We start from the raw sequence: 20,592 nt of genomic DNA, 5'->3' as shown, positions 1-20,592 counted from the left end.
AGCCACTTCAGTGCAGCATGGTCGGTTTGTAGGTGGAAACGCCATCCTCAAACGTATGGGCGTAGCTTTTCTAAAGCGTAGACAATAGCGTAACATTCTTTTTCACTGACTGACCAGTTGCTTTCCCTCTCAGATAGCTTCTTGCTCAGAAACACGACAGGATGGAATTCTTGATCTGGTCCTTCCTGCATTAAAACTGCTCCCACACCACGCTCGGTCGCATCTGTGGTTACTAGGAAAGGTTTGTCAAAGTCTGAGGCCCTTAGCCCAGGGTCAGACATGAATGTCGCTTTAAGCTGGTTAAAGGCCTTCTGACACTCCTCAGTCCTCTGAACTGCATTTGGCTGTTCCTCTTTTGGTTAGGTCTGTCAGTGGGGTGGCGATATGGCTGTAGTGTGGTTCAAATTGCCTGTAATATCCAGCCAAGCCTAAGAAGGATTGGACCTGTTTCTTTGTCTTTGGGACAGGCCACTTTTGGCTAGCATTCACTTTGGCCTATAGGGGGTTTGATAGTTCCTTGACCCACCTGGTGTCCAAGGTAAGTCACTCTGTTTGGGCCTATTTGACACTTCTTAGCCTTAACAGTTAGTCCTGCCTCCCTTATGTGCTCGAAGACTTTTCATAGATGCTCCAGGTGTCCTGCCCATGAATCAGAAAAGATGGCCACATCAAGGTAGGTGACTGCAGATTCTCCCAATCCCACTAGGAGACTATCAACATTTTTTGGAAGGTAGCAGGTGCATTTCATAACCCGAAAGGGAGCACATTAAATTCATACAGTGATGAAGGCTGACCTTTCCCTGGTGGATTCATCCAGCAGTACTTGCCAGTACCCCTTGGTTAAGTCTAAGGTAGAGATGAACTGGGCATGTCCCAGTTTCTCCAATAGCTCATCTGTGCATGGCATTGGATAGTTGTCTGGGCGAGTTACAGCATTTAGCTTACGGTAGTCTACGCAAAAGCGTATCTCCCCATCTGGTTTGGGAACTAGAACCACTGGAGATGCCCATGCACTGTTAGAGGGACGGATTACACCCATCTGTAGCATGTCCTGGATCTCCTGTTCTATAGCAGTTTTGGCTTGAGGAGACACCGAGTAAGGTTGGGTTCTAATTGGGCAAGCATTACCTGTGTCAATGGAGTGGTATGCCTGTTCGGTCTGTCCTGGGGTGGCTGAGAACATCGGAGCATAGCTACTGCACAGCTCCTTGATCTGCTGTCGCTGCATACACCCAAGGGTCATGGAGAGGTTCACCTCTTCCACGCCACCGTCACTTTTTCCTTCATAATAGACGCCTTCAGGCCATTCAGCGTCATCTCCTCCCTGGGCTGTAAACTGACAAACCTTTCATTCTCTGGAATAAAAGGGCTTTAAAGAATTAACATGGTACACTTTAGGCTTTCGGTTGGAGGTGGGGAATGCTATGAGATAGTTAACAGCCCCCAGGTGCTCTTGGACCGTGAATGGTCCTTCCCACGATGCTTCCATCTTATGGGCCTGAAGTGCCTTAAAGACCATGACCTGGTCCCCTACTTTGAAGGAACGCTCTCTGGCATGTTTATCATACCAGGCTTTTTGCTCTTCCTGAGCACCTTTTAGGTTCTCTAGCAAGGGCTAAAGAGGTTCGGAGCGTGTTTTGTAGGTTGTTTACAAAGTCCAGAATGTTATTTCCTGGAGAAGGCGTAAATCCCTCCCATTGCTGCTTCACCAACTGTAATGGCCCCTTAACCTTGCGGCCGTACACAAGTTCAAATGCTGAAAACCCTAAACTGGGATGTGGTACAGCTCTGTAGGCAAAGAGCAACTGCTGCAACACTAGGTCCCAATCACTAGAGTGCTCATTTACGGCTGTGCATACCATGGCCCCCAAAGTTCTATTAAACTTCTCCTCCAGGCCATTTGTTTGATGGTGGACAGCAGTGACCAGTCAGCTGGATGATGTTTTAAATGTAACGAGCTGGGGCATGTATAGGCAAACTGCCCCAAGAACCCAAAAAGATTACAGTTCATTGTACCGGGGTCACACCAAAGATCCTCAGGCCCAGATGCCTCCCAGATACCCTCAGAGGGAAGAGAAACTGAGTGTGGGCGGGAAGAAAGTTACCACGGAGGGACACTGGAGCACAGGTGTCAGCTATCCACCAATCCTTAGTGGACCCCAAGTTCTTCCACCCAGAGGCCCAAGTGATGATTCAATCCTTCAAGTCAAACTCTTTTGACTTGTCTACAGCCAAGTTGCCTGTCCAGTACAAGGGCTGGTCGGGAATGTGGACTTTTGCAGTCTATGATGATTATCCCATTCCCATGCTACTGGGGGAAGACTTGGCCAACCATGTGAAGCTAGCCAAGAGGGTAGGAATGGTCACCCGCAGCCAGGCTAAGCAAGCCTTCACACCTAGCTCTGTTCCTGAGCCTCCTACAAGGGTCCAGTCTGTGTTACCAGAGACCCAGACTGGGGTGGTGGAACCGGACCCCATGCCAACGTCTGTGACAGCAGTAGTAGATCCAGTCACAGAGACCCAGCCAGAGCAGGAACTGGTGGAGCAACCAGCACCAGAACCATTGCCAGCACTGAATCCAATGCTTGCAACCCCGTCTGCAACCCCAACAACAGAAGGCACCTCTGAGCCTGCTCTGGCAACAGCAGCTAAACCTGCGCAAGAAGCTCAACTGGAGCCTGAAACACAACATAGTGCACCAGCGGAGAGTGGTTCACAGTCAGCGAAAACAGCCCCATCACCTCCATCGCTTCCAGAGGGATCAAGCCCAAGTCCACAATCCAGTGAGGAACTGATGTCTCCAGCATCAAGGGAACAGTTCCAGGCCAAGCAGAAAGCAGATGAAAGCCTCCAGGGAGCTTGGACGGCGTCACAGAGCAACCCACCACCTCTCAGCTCTTCTAACCAATCCCGATTTGTTGTAGAAAGAGGACTTCTATACAAGGAAACTCTTTCTGGTGGGCACTAGGAGAACTGGCATCCTCAAAGACAGTTGGTAGTTCCAACTAAGTACCGAGAAAAGCTCTTGAGCTTAGCTCACAATCATCCAAGTGGCCATGCTGGGGTGAACAGGACCAAAGACCGTTTGGGGAGGTCATTCCACTGGGAGGGAATGGGCAAGGATGTTTCTTTCTATGTCCGGTCTTGTGAGGTGTGCCAAAGAGTGGGAAACCTCAAGACCAGGTCAAAGCCCCTCTCCAGCCACTCCCAATAATTGAGATTCCCTTTCAGTGAGTAGCTGTGGATATTCTGGATCCTTTTCCAAAAAAGACACCCAGAGGAAAGCAGTACATACTGACTTTCATGGATTTTGCCTCCCAATGGCCGGAAGCAGTAGCTCTAAGCAACACTTTGGCTAAAAGTGCATGCCAGGCATTAACAGACATTTTTGCCAGGGTAGGTTGGCCCTCCCACATCCTTACGGATTCAGGAACTAATTTCCTGGCGGGAATCATGAAAAGCTTTTGGGAAGCTGTAACCAGGCGCAGACTCACCGGTGGTACCTCCTGCTGGTCGTCTCAGGAAATTAGTGTTCCAGCCTCCGAAGTGCCCTCTTCAGGCCGGTGTCTCACCTTGCTGCTGGTTCCCGCGTCCCTCCCAGGACCCCGGTGCCCCTTTCACTGGGTGCTGTACCCTGGCAGTACCCCACAATTCCGGGTCTCCCCCCTCCCAGAGAAACCCCTCACCCACCATCCCTACCTCACCTCAGTCATAGGGTCCTGCCAGTCACCAGCTAGTCCCTGCATCCTGGGGCAGACTGCAGTATGAGCCACTCATCACAGGCAAAGTTGGGTTTGGACTTGGTGCCTCTGCCTACCCGTGGCTGCCCCTGCAACCCCCATACCTAATAGGCCTTCCCAGGCCTGCAGCCTGGGCCTTTCCTAGGCCAGAGCTCCCCAGCTCCCTTGGCCTTTCCCCAGCCCTGCTCCAAATTGGATCCTCTATTCAGGTTTCTGCAGCCAGGTCCCTCCCTCTCAGAGCTAAAGAGAGAGAGTCTCTCTGGGCCTCTGGCTCACAGTCTTTATAGAGCCAGCTGGGCCCTGATTGAGGTGTGGCCCCCAGCTGAGGCTGCTCTGCCAATCAGCCCAGCTCTTCCCCTGCCCCAGCTCTCTTCCAGGGTTAACTTAAACCCCTCTGGGCCCAAGCGGGTGTCCACCCCACTACAGAAGCTCATGGAGTGAACCACTTGGTTGCCACCATCAAACAGTGTACTAACTTGGGGTGTAGTTGGGGCCTAGGGCTGCCCCCGGTGGTATGGTATGGTCTCGGGGTGTCCCTTCTGGTATCGGCCCAAACTGCAACGAGGGTTTGTTCCTCTCTGCTACCTCCACCTGCTTTGTTCCGATCTGCTCTACCACTCTGACGGTCTGGGACTGCTCATATTGATCAGCATAAGAAGCAAGACTTTCTGCTGAGTCCATTTTCTTATCCCATAAACAGTGTTTTACATCATCACTGGTCATAGTCAGGAACTGCTTCTGTACAACCAAATCACACATCCCTTCAAAGCTAGTTACACCCCTTCCTTTGACCCATTTATCTAACAGATCCTTCATCTGGTTTACATAAGCCACATTACTGAGTCCAGCCCCTCTCTTAAGGGCTCTAAATTTAACTCTGTAAGTTTCAGGTGTAATTTGAAAGTGTTTCAAAACCAAATCCTTAAATTTACCATAGTCAGAAGCATCCTCAATAGGTATCTTGTTGAATATGTCCAGAACTCTTCCAGTCAATTTTGCTACCAATGTGGTCATCTTGTGATCTTCAGGAATTGCATGGAGGGTGCACAGTCTCTCAAAGGTGATGAAATATTCAATGATATCACTGGATTCATCATACTGTGGACATAGTCACTCCCATCTGTGGATTTTTGGGGACATGGAGTCAGCTGCTGAAGGGTTCTGTCTTTTCAACTCCATAACAGCCAGTACATGCTTCCTCTCTCTTTCCATCTCCTCCTGAGCATGCTTCTGGGCCTCCATAGCTCTCTTGTGGGCAGCTTCCTCTGCATTAATTTCTAATTGTCTCAATTCCATCCGTCTCTTATATTTGTTTTCTTTCTCTTTTGCTTCCAGTCTAGATAAATCTAGTTTCTTTTGGACATCACTTTCCATCATCTTAGCCTCCCTGCGGTTAGCCTAGCCTAACCTGAGATTATTTCTGTAATTTTAGATGTATCATTCAGTAGGTGCTGGATTACTTGCTTGGTCTCTCTCTTTGTCTCCCGAGAGAGCAACAACAGCCCAAAACAAAAACCTTCCCCCACAGATTTGAAAGTATCTTCTCCCCTTATTGGTCCTTTTGGTCAGGTGCCAACCAGGTTATCTGAGCTTCTTAACCCTTTACAGGTAAAGGAGGGATTTTATGCTACCCTTAGCTGTATGTTTATGACACGCCCCCCAAATCATAGACCGTGCTGGACAGCCTGCTCCACACTGGCTGTGATTTCTTCCTGGAGCTCTAGGATAAACTTTGCTTTCCACTTTCTGAGTAGACATTGTTTTCCACTGTCTAGACAATACGGCTTCCAGAACAGAAAGTGGGTATTCAGTTCTATTAGAAACCTCAGTTTAATATAATGTATCAGTGATGGAATGTAAACACTAAAATTTAATAAATTAAAATAACTGATTTTGATGAGAAGGGAACTAAAATTTCCAATTTTTGTTATTAAGGAAACTCATAAGCTGCCAACCTTGTAAAAATAAAAATGTCTAGTAGACAAATAAAAATGTTTATTAAGAGAAGCTAAAAGCATCTCTCCATAAAACTGTATTGTGTTCACATTAATTGCAAGAAACTGTCTATGCTTTCAACTCTTTAAAATTAAAATGAACAATGAGTTGAATCTTATTAAGATTTAACTTTGCAGGTGTTGGGCTAGATTCACAAAAGGGCTTAGGTATCGAAGTACCACTTTAGGCCCCTAAATCCCAGAATCAGGCCCCATTGGGATTCACAAAACTCCTGCTCAGCTGCCCTCAAAACTTGTAGGTACCTAAAATCATTTTGTGCCTACATTTTTGCAGTAAAAGTTCCCTAGGCACCTATGTCTCTGCCTCCAAGTGTACGCACTGCTGCCCCACACCAGGCATCTGTATGCCTAAGCCCCAGAGTGATGCATGACTGAAGGAATACAGGCATTTCTCCACTTAACTTGCCTGCATGCTCAGACCTTGCCTGCTGGATCTGGCCCCTATAGGTGAGCGTGCACAAAACAGCTCTTGCGGGGAGATGGAGCTCCCTCATAACTCCTAGCCCAGTGGTTAGGGTATCCAATTGCACCGATTCCCCCCTTCTCCCCAGCAGCTTCTTGCAAATATGGCATAGACAGCTAACACCAGAGAGGGTTTGCAGTCAAGAATCCCAAGCAGAAGGAGGCACTTCCCTGCAACCTGGATTTAGGTGCCTATCTCCAAGAGAGGGGCGGGGCTTTGCATGCACCCCTTTCGTTGGCACCTCCCATTGGCAAGGAGCCACTTCACATGCTGTGTTTTATGAATCCCATTTTTGGACACCCATCTCTCCTCATTCATTATATATGGAGCCTCCACACCAAAATCAGGCTTTGTGAATCCCAGTGATTTTCTAGGTTTCTAAAAGTTAGGAATGACTCGTTGTCACCAGGACTAAGTTCCTTTGTGTCTCAAGCCGATTGTTATCATGTAGGTGTGATCATACCAGACAATCAGTTAAAAGATATATCATACTACACTATTAAATTAATAAGCTTTCGTGAGCTACAGCTCACTTCATTGGATGCATGCAGTGGAAAATACAGTGGGGAGATTTATATACACAGAGAATGTGAAACAATAGTTATTACCATACATGCTGTAACAAGAGTGATCAGGTAAGGTGAGCTATTACCAGCAGGAGAGTGGTGGGAGGGGAACCTTTTGTAGTGGTAATCAAGGTGGGCCATTTCCAGCAGTTGACAAGAACCTCTGAGGAACAGCGGGGCGGGGTGGGGGGTAAACATGGGGAAATAGTTTTACTTTGTGTAATGACCCATCCACTCCCAGTCTTTATTCAAGCCTAAATTAATTGTATCCAGTTTGCAAATTAATTCCAATTCAGCAGTCTCTTGTTGGAGTCTGTTTTTGAAGTTTTTTTGTTGAAGAATTGCCATGTTTAGGTCTGTAATCGCATGACCAAAGAGATTGAAGTGTTCTCCAACTGGTTTTTGAATGTTATAATTCTTGACATCTGATTTGTGTCCATTTATTCTTTTACGTAGAGACTGTCCAGTTTGGCCAATGTACATGGCAGAGGGGCATTGCTGGCACATGATGGCTTATATCACATTGGTAGATGTGCAGGTGAACGAGCCTCTGATAGTGTGGCTGATGTGATTAGGTCCTATGATGGTGTCCCCTGAATAGATACGTGGACACAGTTGGCAACGGGCTTTGTTGCAAGAATAGGTTCCTGAGTTAGTGGTTCTGTTGTATGGTGTGTGGTTGCTGGTGAGTATTTGCTTCAGGTTGGGGGGCTGTCTGTAAGCAAAGACTTGCCTGTCTCCCAAGATCTATGAGAGTGATGGATCGTCCTTCAGGATAGATTGTAGATCCTTGATGATGCGTTGGAGAGGTTTTAGTTGGGGGCTGAAGGTGATGGCTAGTGGCGTTCCATTATTTTCTTTGTTGGGCCTGTCTTGTAGTAAGTAACTTCTGGGTACTCTTCTGGCTCTGTCAATCTGTTTCTTCACTTCAGCAGGTGGGTATTGTAGTTATAAGAACACTTGATAGAGATCTTGTAGGTATTTGTCTCTGTCTGAGGGGTTGGCGCAAATGCGGTTGTATCGTAGAGCTTGGCTGTAGACAATGGATCGTGTGGTGTGGTCTGGATGAAAGCTGGATGCATGTAGGTAGGCATAGCAGTCAATAGGTTTCCAGTATAGGGTGGTGTTTATGTGACCATCACTTATTAGCACTATAGTGTCCAGCAAGTGGATCTCTTGTGTGGACTGGTCCAGGCTGAGGTTGATGGTGGGATGGAAATTGTTGAAATCATGGTGGAATTCCTCAAGGGCTTCTTTTCCATGGGTCCAGCTGATGAAGCTGTCATCAATGTAGCGCAAGTAGAGTAGGGGCATTAGGGGATGAGAGCTGAGGAAGCGTTGTTCTAAGTCAGCCATAAAAATGTTGGTATACTGTGGGGCCATGCGGGTACCCATAGCAGTGCCGCTGATTTGAAGGTATACATTGTCCCCAAATACAGTTATGGGTGAGGACAACGTCACAAAGTTCAGCCACCAGGTTTGCCATGACATTATCGGGGATACTGTTCCTGACGGCTTGTAGTCAATCTTTCTGTGGAATGTTGGTGTAGAGGGCTTCTACATCCATAGTGGCTAGGATAGCGTTTTCAGGAAGATCACCGTTGGATGGTAGTTTCCTCAGGAAGTCAGTGGTGTCTCGAAGATAGCTGGAATTGGCCCACCTTGATTATCACTAGAAAAGGTTCCCCCCCCCCTCACCCCCGCTGGTAATAGCTCACCTTACCTGATCACTCTCATTACAGTGTGTATGGTAACACCCATTGTTTCATGTTCTCTGTGTATACAAATCTCCCAACTGTATTTTCCACTGAATGCATCCGATGAAGTGAGCTGTAACTCACAAAAGCTTATGCTCAAATAAATTTGTTAGTCGCTAAGGTGCCACAAGTCCTCCTTTTCTTTTTGTGGATACAGACTAACACGGCTGCTACTCTGAAACCTATTAAATTAATGGTCATGAATCATCTGATGAACAGAGAAAACCTCTGTTCACATCTGAATGAACTCTCGTTCATATGAATAAGAGCCAAGAATTTAAATAAATAGAATGGGTTTTTTAAATGAAATCCAAATCAGATTGAATATGTCCTTCACATTTTGTATTCGGGAACGAAATCTAGTCTAATCTTAACTGAAGTGAGAAACTGCCAAAGTATCACTCAGATTATATTTTGTAAATATGCTTTAAAATGTGAGAGGAAATACTGAATCTGATGCTTTTAAAAGTAAGGGGCAGTATGTTGAACATTATTTAAACATGTAGCAATACGTACTGGCCTAGATTTTCAAAAATGACTAGAGATTTGGGGCATCTAGATTTTGAGACACCTTAAAGGGGCTTGATTTTCAGAAAAATCAGGCCTCTTGAAGGTGTCTTGAGTAGGGTACCCAAAATCATTAGTTACTTTTGAAAATATAAGCCACTGTGTTAATTGAAACACAGTAAAGCTGTCTTTTAGGCTAAAAGGCATTGAGAAATATTTATTTTAAAGAATGTTCTTTAAGTATTAATCATAAAGATAATAGTAACAGAAGCAAAAGCCATATAGTTTTAGAGAACATACTTAACAGATAATGAACAAAGGTGGCAGAGAAAATGTTATATTAAAGATCGGGTGAAACATTTAACTAGAATGTTGAAAAACCAATATTAAGTCTTGAAGGGAAATCTGAGCAAAGTATGTGATGAGAACTGAAAACTACATAGGTCCATTAACTCTTTGATTCACACACAAACAACACAGCTCCAAAGCACACACAAGTGATTCCAACCTCAGAACTGAATTAAGGAGAATAAACAGGTACTGATGTAGAGGATGAAGTTTTAGACCGCTGTTTCTTCCTCCTGATCCTGAGCCAAGCGAAGGAAAGCGATGATTGAAGTGATTTGGGGCCTAATTCAGAGCCTTTCCATTGAATTCATTGGTCTTTGGATTAGATCTGTATATTGCTGGGAATGGATTGATTGAATTCATTTATCACCCCAAAATATGCAGAGGCTTTAGGTATAGGCTAGAAAACTTCAAAGTGGACATCTCTTCAAGAAATAAGGTTACTGGAAGAGAAATGTCAACCTGAAAAGAAACACAGAGTTGTGCACAGCTGACCTAAGCTATACCACCCCACACTCAGGAGTCACGTGGACACTTTGCAAAGATTGCAGAGATATGCATGGCCAGAAAAGAATGTTCCCAGGAGGTATCTATCAGTTGCTTAAACTCTTGAAATTCCAAAATTAAACCAGGATGTCCCAAGATTTATGGCCCTTGGTTCTGGGAACAAAACCCACAAGTAACAGCATGCAGTTACAAATATAAATCCACAAAAGACAACTTGTTTTCTCACTGGTTTGTAAGAAGGTGATGCATGAACACCCCTCTAATGTTCTGCATGGACCACCTCAGTTCTTCATAGAAAGCGAGGATTGTATCCTGTTTGGTCCATATCAGCTTTTAAAGGAAATCAGTCACTGGACCACTCATCAAAAATGAATAAAAGAACTATAATGTCTCTCTATCCGGCCTGTCCATCTTACATGTGTCAATGGTCTGCCTTCCAGACTCAAAGCAGCACCCCCTTTTAAATATATTCTCTATCATTTTGCCATGTGCCCTGGCTCAGAAGCTTCAGATCTATCAGCCACTGCTGGTGCCCCGTCTAGAAGATCCATTGTTCCGAGGGGTCAGGCTAGCATTTGAGAAACAATCCAAGCTGATGGCTTCAGTTTGCACTGAGATGGCTTCTCAGTGGTGGTCCTTCAATGAGGTGTTAGTCCCAGTCCCCGGGGAAGGTGCTTATTTGGTATGCAATTCAATAACCTTGCCTTGGGCAAGGTTAAACATGTATTCAGCACAGAATACAAAATGGAGGTCCTAATACAAAATGGAAGTTACAGTACCAAATGGAGTTCATTATTTGATCCAGACATGCCGCTGTCTGTCCCAGGAGTTAGAAAGAGAAAGGTGCTTTAACAAGGTTTCATCCTCTGTCACATCCCCTTCAACAGAAGTTACCTGCCCACTTATTGTAAAGACACTTCACAGCTTCCGAGTCCTTTTGAGCTCCTCAATGCATGTGGATGCCCAAATTGCCATATGTAGCAGTGGCTTTCATGGAGATACAGCCAGGCCTCTGTTTCCTTTTAGCTGATAAGGAACTGAGCCTTCTGGATAAGCCAAAAGTTCCTCCCCTCCATGGTGACACAAGTTGAAAATAAAGAAATGGAATGACAGGCCCAGTGATAGTCCAGTCCTCGTCCCAGCCATTGGCTCTCTCCTGAGATGCCACTCACTGTTGTCCCTTAATCCTGAGATATGGAGGGGAATCTTCATCCCAGCCTCTGCCAGGCCATTAATAGCTGCAAAAAATGCTCTTTTCCACTTGTGACTCGGCAGGAGACTGTGCCCCATCCTACTAGAGAAAGATCTGATTACAGCAATCCACATATTCATGTCCTTCAGGTTCAATTCAGGCTACTCATATCTAGGAATGAAGCCTAGTAGCCCATGAAATCTTCATCTGGTATAGATCTAGGGTGATCACTCTTCCCTTATTTGTAGGGACCATCCCTTGTTTCACTGATTTGCTCCTTTGGGTGACCACGCAGCCCTTATTTTAAGATGTATTAAAAGGTATTAAAACTGATAATAAGTACCATTTTAAACATTAAATTGAAGCTTATGATGATTGCTTGGTATACTGGAGGGCAGTAGAAATGTACCCATGAGAAAAAAATAAATACTATGCTAAGGGAAATGGTGTTTCCCTAAAATTTCCCTTAAAATAAAGCAATGTCCCTTATTTTTCATGTGCCCTTCCCTTATTTCCATCCAACAAAGGCGGTCATCCTATACAGAAAAACTGTCTGCACCTAAGCACAGGCTGCCATGAACAGGTCACCTGTGCACTTCTTTCTACTCTGCTTTCCCATTGAATACAGAGTCAAATTCAAAGTCTGTTTTTTAATATACAAAGCCCTCTATGGGAAACCTGAGAGATTGCCTCTCACTCCGTGACCATGCCCTGCCAAGACCGCTACTTTCCACTGCAGCCATTAATCTGCCGACCGGCATTGGGGCTTGTGAGTGCAGGAGTCATCCTTCACCAGACCTGTGTCTAGACCATTTAAGTGACTCCCACAAGAGATCAGAATGACCACAGACAGGTCTCCCAACATGCAGAACTAAATGCAACCCCACACACAACACGCACACACAAAGTACATGTAATTGTATGTATATTCTGTTAGCTTTCAGGCTACCCCTCCTGGCAAAGAAGGGCAAAGAGAATTTGTTGTTTTTCTTTTTCACTCAGGAAACACAAGGATACTATGACAGGTTTCAGAGTAGTAGCCACTTTAGTCTGTATCAGCAAAAAAAAAAAACCAAAAAAACGAGGAGTACTTGTGGCACCTTAGAGACTAACAAATGTATTTGACCATAAGCTTTCGTGGGCTAAAACCCACTTCATCGGATGCATGCAGTGGAAAATACAGTAGGGAGATATATATACACAGAGAACATGAAAAAATGGGTGTTGCCATACCAACTGTAATGAGACCAATCAATTAAGGTGGGCTATTATCAGCAGGAGAAAAAAAAAACTTTTGTAGTGATAATCAGGATAGCCCATTTCAAACAGTTGACAAGAAGGTGTGAGTAACAGTAGGGGGAAAAATAGCATGGGGAAATAGTTTTTACTTTGTGTAATGACCTATCTACTCCCAGTCTTTATTCAAGCCTAATTTAATGGTGTCCAGATTGCAAATTAATTCCAGTTCTACAGTTTCTCGTTGGAGTCTGTTTTTGAAGTTTATTTGTTGGAGAATTGCGACTTCTAGGTCTGAAATTGAGTGACCAGAGAAGTTGAAGTGTTCTCCGACTGGTTTTTTAATGTTATAATTCTTGATGTCTGATTTGTGTCCATTTATTCTTTTGCGTAGAGATTGTCCGGTTTGGCCAATGTACATGGCAGAGGGGCATTGTTGGCACATGATGGCATATATCACATTGGTAGATGTGCAGGTGAATGAGTCTCTATGGTAATAAGGGCCACGTAGATAGAGCTAAAACCACCTTGAACTGAATGGAGCTTTCTTCCTATTTCAAGAGACCAGCCATTGTAAACCATCAAACTAGACTGGAGAATTCATCTACACACCAAATTCATTGGATAAGTAGGAAAGGTTTTTTATACACATGTATTACCTAACTGAAAAGAGAACTTGGTTCTAAGTTAAATACTTCTCAGAAAACACATACCTGCGTTTATAAAGCATGGAAATGATTTTAATGTATAATGTTTACTTGTATTTGCTAACAAGTTTCACCCTAGGTGCCTACTAGTAATATTGAGTCCATCAGTACTTAAAAGTCCTGAAAATGGAAAATCCCTTATACTAGCTCCATATAGCACTATTTAAACACGTGTGCTTTTGTGCAGTGAAATAAAAACGGAAAGAATGCATTCAGTCCTAAAGCAATTACAGCATAGCGGTAACACAAGGTTTGTGCTCACTTGAAATTGACAGCTTCTCAGACAAGAGACAGAAGTTTGAATTGATGGCTCATAATTATATGCTTAAGACTTTACCATTGTTTTAACATTGTAATGTAATGTAATGAAATGTAAAAATGTATAGAAAGCTAAGATCAGGATTGCAGGTTATCTATGGCTACATGTACTGGTAAATATCCAGAGAAATTAGAAATAGCTTTGAATTATTGACTGCATAGTCTGTGTGTGTGTCCCTCTGTGAATGGCAAATGAGCCTGTGGCATGGCTATGAATCATCCTGAGAACACTATTTTATTGTTTATAAAGTTCTTTGAGACTCTCGGAAAAAGATACTATATAAGTGCAACTTACTGTCCTATTTTAACACCCCAAGCTGTTTGTGTTTTCACCTGTTCTTTCTCTTCCTCCTACATTGAGTCACAACCCATCAATTGCAGCTTCTGGCTTGGAGGCTTCCAGTTTACTATCAGCATGTCAGTGCCATGACTCCAAGGTTGCAACACAGCAAGGTTGCAATTCTGTCATGTAGTAGAAGGAAGAGACTGAATTAGTTTGTGTATGCAGACATCACATACGCACTGGCTCAGAGCTGAACACACCGGTAACCTGGGACATATGGAGCTTAGGCTGTGGGCCACCTTGTCCTAACTTTCTAAAGTCCCCAGGAGCACAGATTGGGAATTAAAGTGCTATATTAAAAAACAGAAATTCTGGTGAATTGTTTGAATCCAGACCGAACTTGTGATCTCTGTTTACGGCCTTTGTAGGATTCCGTAACCTGCACGTGGATGACCAAATGGCACTAATCCAGTATTCCTGGATGGGTCTTATGATTTTCGCCATGGGATGGAGATCTTTCACCAATGTTAACTCCAGGATGCTTTACTTTGCTCCTGACTTGGTCTTCAATGAGTAAGTGTTAAATAGCAACAATTTGATATTTTGCATTGTTCATGTCAGAAAGGCTGCAGACAGAGAGTGAAAGAGGGACAGCTATCTAACAGGCTCCCTATGAGTACAGGTCAGAAAACCTCACACCAAGAGCTGCTCACATCATTTCAAAATTCAAGAATGTTGCTCATTTTCTGCTAGTTAGTCTGCCGAAATCTCCTTGAGGTGATCCAGGAACAGTAGGTGGTGCTACCGAGCCTCTTCTATCCTTCTTCACCAGGCCCAGATAGACTCTGCATTCAGAGAAAGACGGTGCTGACTGTAAGAGACTAATCCCTGAGATCCTGCTGTGCTTCAGAGAGCCAGTGCAGCTCCCCCTTCACCGGTGGGCGGGTCAGGGCATGATCAGACGTAGCATGACCTAAAGTGCACAGAGAAGGGGTGCTTCCAACTGCTGGGAATGTTCAGACTCTGGTTGTTCTTTCCCAGACACGCTCACTACTGCTAGAAATTAATAGACCGGACTAAGAATAGCAGCTCTTTTATGACATCTTTCTGTTGTGCCCAGCAACCAGACTGTATTGGTCTGACAAGGCTTTTTAAAGGGTGGTTCAGAATGCTCTGAACCATGGAGTTCATTCTGAAACCACCAGCTCTCTCCTTTGTCTTCCTCTCTGCCTGGTCTCTTACACCACACCCATTGCCAGGGTATCCAAGCACCGAATTCAATACATAGTTAAAACACCTGCCTTTGTCTGAGTTGCCTTAAATGAAAAGGGGTCTCCTTTAAATCAGCAGTTTGGTGGATTTCTCCTACAGGCCTGTTGAGTTCTTAGCCCCACAGCACAGTTGTGTAAATGGAGACATAATTAACTTGTTAGCCGGCTTTACTGACAGCATGATAATCCTTGCCGAGCCAATAGCAACTTGTGTAATGCACCTCACAAAGTGAAAGATACGTTTATAAATGGAAGCTTTGCATAGCTGGCGGCGACCTAATTATTATGGCAAATGGCCTGGATGAGTAACGACCTGTCCTGGTAATATATTAGGGATTAGTATGTCAGATTATAAACCATCTGTATATGACATGTTCTTGGGGTGCAATGTGACAACTGCAGGTATTTTTATAGCATAAGGCATCTGTGACCTTTTCCATACAGAATTGTCCCATTTCCTTTCACATTGTTTGGAAACCCCTGAACACCAAATCTCACTTGGCTGGAGTGTTGGGCCTCATTGTCCATGGCGGTGTCAGGGACACCAATCCCAGTGTCTGATCTCTCTTCATCAGGGCCCCCAGAAGGAGGAGGGTTGGCAAAGCCTGGCTCATTGCCCTTGCTTCAGCAGAGGGTGAAAGCTGAGGAAGCTGGGAATATCTCAGTATTGATACCCAATGAGGCAGGTCTCAGTATCGATCTCCAGACAATTCCCCCTCTTCTTCCTTCTGATATTTTATTATTTTCTTTCTTTTTCCTCCTCCTTATCTTCCTTCCCTGTCAGGAACCACCCCTTGGTTTCTCTCTTTCTTCCCTGTTTTTCCCCCTTCCCACCCATCCATACTGCTTCCCCTCCCCATATCACCCTCTTTCATATCCCCCCCCCCCCCGGTCTCTCACTTCTCCCGTGCAGCTAATTTCAACAGCCCTTGCTCTCATGGGCCGTCTGACTGATAACAGTAAGCATTAGGCATGCTCGAATGGTACACGATGAGGCATCATGCCTGGTGTCCTGTCCCCCTTTTCCCCGCACACACACAATACGCATCTTCAGCCAGCACTGGTGCTGTCTCCAGCACCTGACTCCTGAATCCTAACTTCAGCTGGTGTTCTGGATACCTGCTCACTTGGGGCATTGCTTCTTCAGCTGGTAATGACCTCTCCAGCTGCCCATACATTGGCATGTGCACCAGGAGTCCCTGGTTTTCATGGCGTAACTGCAGTGCTAGAAGTTTTAAGCCTCTCCGTGTGATGGGACATTTGCAGCTGATTCACCGCTGTGCCTTATACAGTGAAGAAATCCATAGAACAGGTACATGTAGTTCACAGAATGATCAAAATAGTGTGTGGTGGAGGGTTAGAGATTTAACAAGAGAATCTTCTTCCTGTCAAAGGAGCCACAATGGAACTGGTTCTTCAGCATTAATTTACCAGTTTGGAATGGTGGCAACAGAGTGTCAGGAGTTCCTGCAGTGTTACTGTCTGATTGGCCCTCAGCTAAGTTGTGGCAAAAAAAAAAAATAGTGATCCGGAGGTTCCCCTTGTGTCGTCACTGAGACCACAGACAGAGTGTGAGCATGGCGCTCAGCACAAAGCCTGATTCTTCCTCCAAGCACTCACACAAGGATAGATGCCCGTGGTTTGTTACATAGGGTACATTGGTGCTGTCACTTTTCAGCAAGTGAGAAGATCAGGTGAACCTTAAAATCCCACTTGATCATCCCATTCCCCATCAAGCAAATGCTAGGTGGTATTTTGGAAAACTTTCTTTTCCTGAATTCAGGCCATGCTGCTGTTGAGATCCCACAAGAGATAAAGACTAGCTCCTTTTCAGATGGAACATGCTAGGGTAAATGCAAAGTTGTTGGGTCTTTGTTTTTTTTTAAAATAAATATCTCGATCAGCCTGCATATCAGACCAGCAGTGCTTTAACCTTCTCACCAATGCATCTTGCCAGGTACCGAATGCACAAATCCAGAATGTACAGCCAGTGTCTCAGGATGCGACATCTTTCTCAGGAGTTCGGGTGGCTTCAAATCACGCCCCAGGAGTTTCTCTGCATGAAGGCACTACTCCTCTTCAGTATTAGTGAGTGGCAACATCCTTCTCTGAGCAGATTAATAGTTGATATGCTCTGTGGGACCCTGTATGAAGTTGCAAAAAGAAAAGGATGCATCGGATGAAGTGAGCTGTAGCTCACGAAAGCTCATGCTCAAATAAATTGGTTAGTCTCTAAGGTGCCACGAGTACTCCTTGCTCACGAAAGCTTATGCTCAAATAAATTGGTTAGTCTCTAAGGTGCCACTAGTACTCCTTTTCTTTTTGCAAATACAGACTAACACGGCTGCTACTCCGAAACCTGTATGAAGTTGGTTTCCCCACATGTCCCTGCTGTGAATGTTTGCCTCAGCTGTTGTGCCGAGAGGCAGAGAGATGGCTTCAGAACTAGAAATTAGATGCCATAGTGGAGCCAGCAAAGACCACTACAGCCATCCATCCTGCCCTCTGCATTTTGCAGGAGTCCTCCCAATGTAATGCCCTTATCTAACCTGCTCTTGAGTCCTACTCATGATGGGGGTTTGGCCAACTCCCTTGCTTTTAAGAAATGGACCTGTGAGTGGCTGAGCAGGAAAATCGGACCTCAGCTTGTGACGGGTCTGATGTGCTACCTTTGTTTTGTGATAATCACAACACCAGACAAAGGCTTTGTTAGTGGAGGTACAGCCCCCTCCCCCGCCCCCATCCCTAGACAGTGAGCCTCAATCATCCACAGTGGGAGCGAAGATGAGGGGAATGACTGGGGATGTGGGGGGTTTTCAGTCTTCCTGTTGCTCTTGTTTTCTTTTCTCTACGCATGATCATTGTTTCCTCTCCTTGTCCCCATGCCAGTTCCGGTGGATGGCCTGAAGAATCAGAAGTTCTTTGATGAACTTCGAATGAACTACATAAAGGAACTTGATCGTATCATCGCTTGCAAGAGAAAGAATCCCACATCCTGCTCTAGGCGATTCTACCAGCTCACCAAGCTCCTGGACTCCGTGCAGCCTGTAAGAGGGGATGAAATGGCATAAACCTGGAAGCACTAATAACTTTAGCTGGGGTCTAGCAGATTCAGGGTTCTGAGATTTTTCAGGGGTGAGGCAGGAATCTTGCAGTTACAAACAAGGCACATAAGGAGATAGCTTCATAAGTGGTGGCTGTAATGTCAGAAAAGAGGATTTTGACCTGAGATTATTTTTTTATTTACTTCTCTCTTTTATTGGTGTTTCTGTAGGCGAAAGCTCAGAGGCAGATGAACTCTTGAGAAAGATCTTGATTCTATGCCAGTATCAGTGGTAAAAAAGAACAAAGGAGAAAAACTTTCAGGAAACAATATGGTCTATATAACACTTGTTACTCACAAACCTGTCCATTGCCTAAGATAACTAAACCAGATTAGCAGTTAGCTAGCCTCAGTATCTGCAATCTTGAAGATATTTCTGGCCGTAAGTATAGGGAAGTACAAGGGAATACTGCAGAGAAACTAAAATGAGCGTATGTATTTATTTTAGGTAGAACTTGCACATTTTTGAGCACCGCCACTGTGGAAGGTAGTTTTGATGTTTTTCAAACAGCCTGTGGGTTGTTAACTGCTCTTTAACTCTCCACTGCATAAGCATGGAGGGCTTTTGGGAAAAGATATTGCAGTGTACCTGAAGATCATAGAACTCAGTCAGACACATCAGCTGCACTCAGTCAGTCAAAGCCAACTGCCATGCGAAAGTGCGGTTCCTCTCTGAAAAGTGACTGTATAAGTGGCAATTACTCCAGGTCAAACCGGCTCATTTAGAGATTTTTTTCCCCCAAATTGCCAGCTCAGCAGGCTCCTCCTGAGATCTGAACATCAAGCTGGGTCTTATCCAAGGCAATAACAAAAATTCTGCAGTCGGAACTTAGTTAACAATTCTGTTGGTGATACACAAAGCACTACAGAATCCATCTGCTTCCATACAGCTGAATCTCTGCACGGAAACAATAAAAGAAACAGATTTTACTTAGTAAAGCCAGCAGCCCTGACTCCGAACACGCACAAGGCGCTGATCTCTGTTTGAATAAGGTGCCATTTGCACAGTCACTTTTCTGAGAAGAACCACAGTCTAGTTAGTACCTTCTGAACTTAGAGCTGGAGCACCACAGTGCTCTCTAAGGTGCCACAAGTCCTCCTTTTCTTTTTGCGGATACAGACTAACATGGCTGCTACTCTGAAAACTGCCTGGATTGCTCACTTGCTCATTCTTGGGATGAATAATGGCCCCCTAGTGGCTATCCCCAACCGCAGAAGAGTTTGTAGCAGCCAAACAGCAGAAACTATCCCGTCTCACTGCACTGCTGCCTATCCTATAGTGTAGTACCTGCTAATACTTTCCTTTGTAGTCACCAGAGTGTTAGCAGGAGCCACTTGTCAGAGAAGTTAAATCATTCATTTAACCTTCCTACTTTCTCTCTGTTTCTTAGATTGCCAGGGAGCTACATCAATTTACATTTGACCTTTTAATTACATCGCACATGGTCAGTGTGGACTACCCCGAAATGATGGCTGAGATCATCTCCGTCCAGGTTCCCAAGATCTTGTCGGGGAAAGTCAAACCCATTTACTTCCACGTGCAGTGATGTCCTGGAGGGAATCTCCTTCCCCTGCCACTCCCTTTCAGCCAGCTCCTGCCTGTTCTCTCTGCACGACTGTACTGCAGTGCCTTGGGGAGTCCCCTCTAAAGATACTGTATGCTGTGAGGATGTACAGCGCCAAACGACAACCTGCTGGGATTCCTTTGATTTCAACTTTTCTGGGGTACTTCTGAACTGAACTCCTCACCACAGCTTCTGCGTATGTCTGGATGGCTCTGCATCTCTCTAAATGTTGTAGCATGGTGACTTTGTGGCACTTCTTTACACCCTTGTGCTTGCGTATTTCCCACAGTGACGTTTAGTGGCGCAGTGCCATGGGAAGTTTCAGAATGGGAGAAATTCCACCATTTGTTTTCTCTTTAAAACAAAGCAAGAAGTAGGTTAAACATGCAAGTTGGGAGGATGGGTTATTTTTCTGACTAACCTGAGCTATTTTCCTTTTTATTTGCATCATGTCTTCAAGAGGCATGAGAATTAAAAATGCAGTAGTAATGAGCCAGGAAGGGGACAGGGAAAGAGACCAGAGCTTGGTGAAATTAGAATGTCTATTTCAAAATCAGACATCCGGTTGTGGAAAAAAATCCTTCTTATCGTCTGCTCTTGTCATGCACGCAGACCCAAACACCACACCACTCCAGCCGTACACCCAGACCCATATACCTTGCCACTCTGGCCATACATGCTGACCCATATGGCAGACTGCTTTGATCATGCGCCCAGACCCATGCACCCATGTGCTTTCTGCAGCTTAGAGCAGCATTAAGTATTTACTCACCGAAGAAATGGCCAATTCACAAGCGTATTTGGAGTGTTGTCATGTCAGTAAAGAGGGCAAGTGAGGATTATGACCTTTGGAACCCCTGAAGATTGCAGAAGGCTAACTTCCATCCAGGGCATTTTTCCTGTGGACTGTGAGCCAAACTGGATCTAAGACTGTCCAAAGACTGTCCAGACACCTAGTGATCACATTCCAGTTTTGAACATTTTTTTTCCTCCACACCAGCAAACAAAGAAATT

The 20,592-nt window shown here is 44.9% G+C and overlaps 1 protein-coding gene across 1 annotated transcript in view; it reads left to right on the top strand.

Annotated features, from left to right (window-relative positions):
* The window catches only part of AR (androgen receptor), a 108,725-nt gene extending 88,820 nt beyond the window's left edge, over window positions 1-19,905 (top strand). Inside the window, exons 5-8 of the mRNA XM_073358843.1 lie at window positions 14,068-14,212; window positions 16,868-16,998; window positions 17,800-17,957; window positions 19,405-19,905. Of these exons, the coding sequence (XP_073214944.1) occupies window positions 14,068-14,212; window positions 16,868-16,998; window positions 17,800-17,957; window positions 19,405-19,560 (590 nt within the window). The 3' untranslated portion in view covers window positions 19,561-19,905. The remainder of the gene's footprint in view (window positions 1-14,067; window positions 14,213-16,867; window positions 16,999-17,799; window positions 17,958-19,404) is intronic.
* Window positions 19,906-20,592: the final 687 nt, after the last annotated feature.

The sequence above is a fragment of the Lepidochelys kempii genome, chromosome 9, assembly GCF_965140265.1.
Source record: "Lepidochelys kempii isolate rLepKem1 chromosome 9, rLepKem1.hap2, whole genome shotgun sequence".
NCBI lineage: Eukaryota > Metazoa > Chordata > Testudines > Cheloniidae > Lepidochelys > Lepidochelys kempii.
Note: the sequence above shows the minus strand (reverse complement) of the source record. Positions and strands in the feature narration are given on the sequence as shown.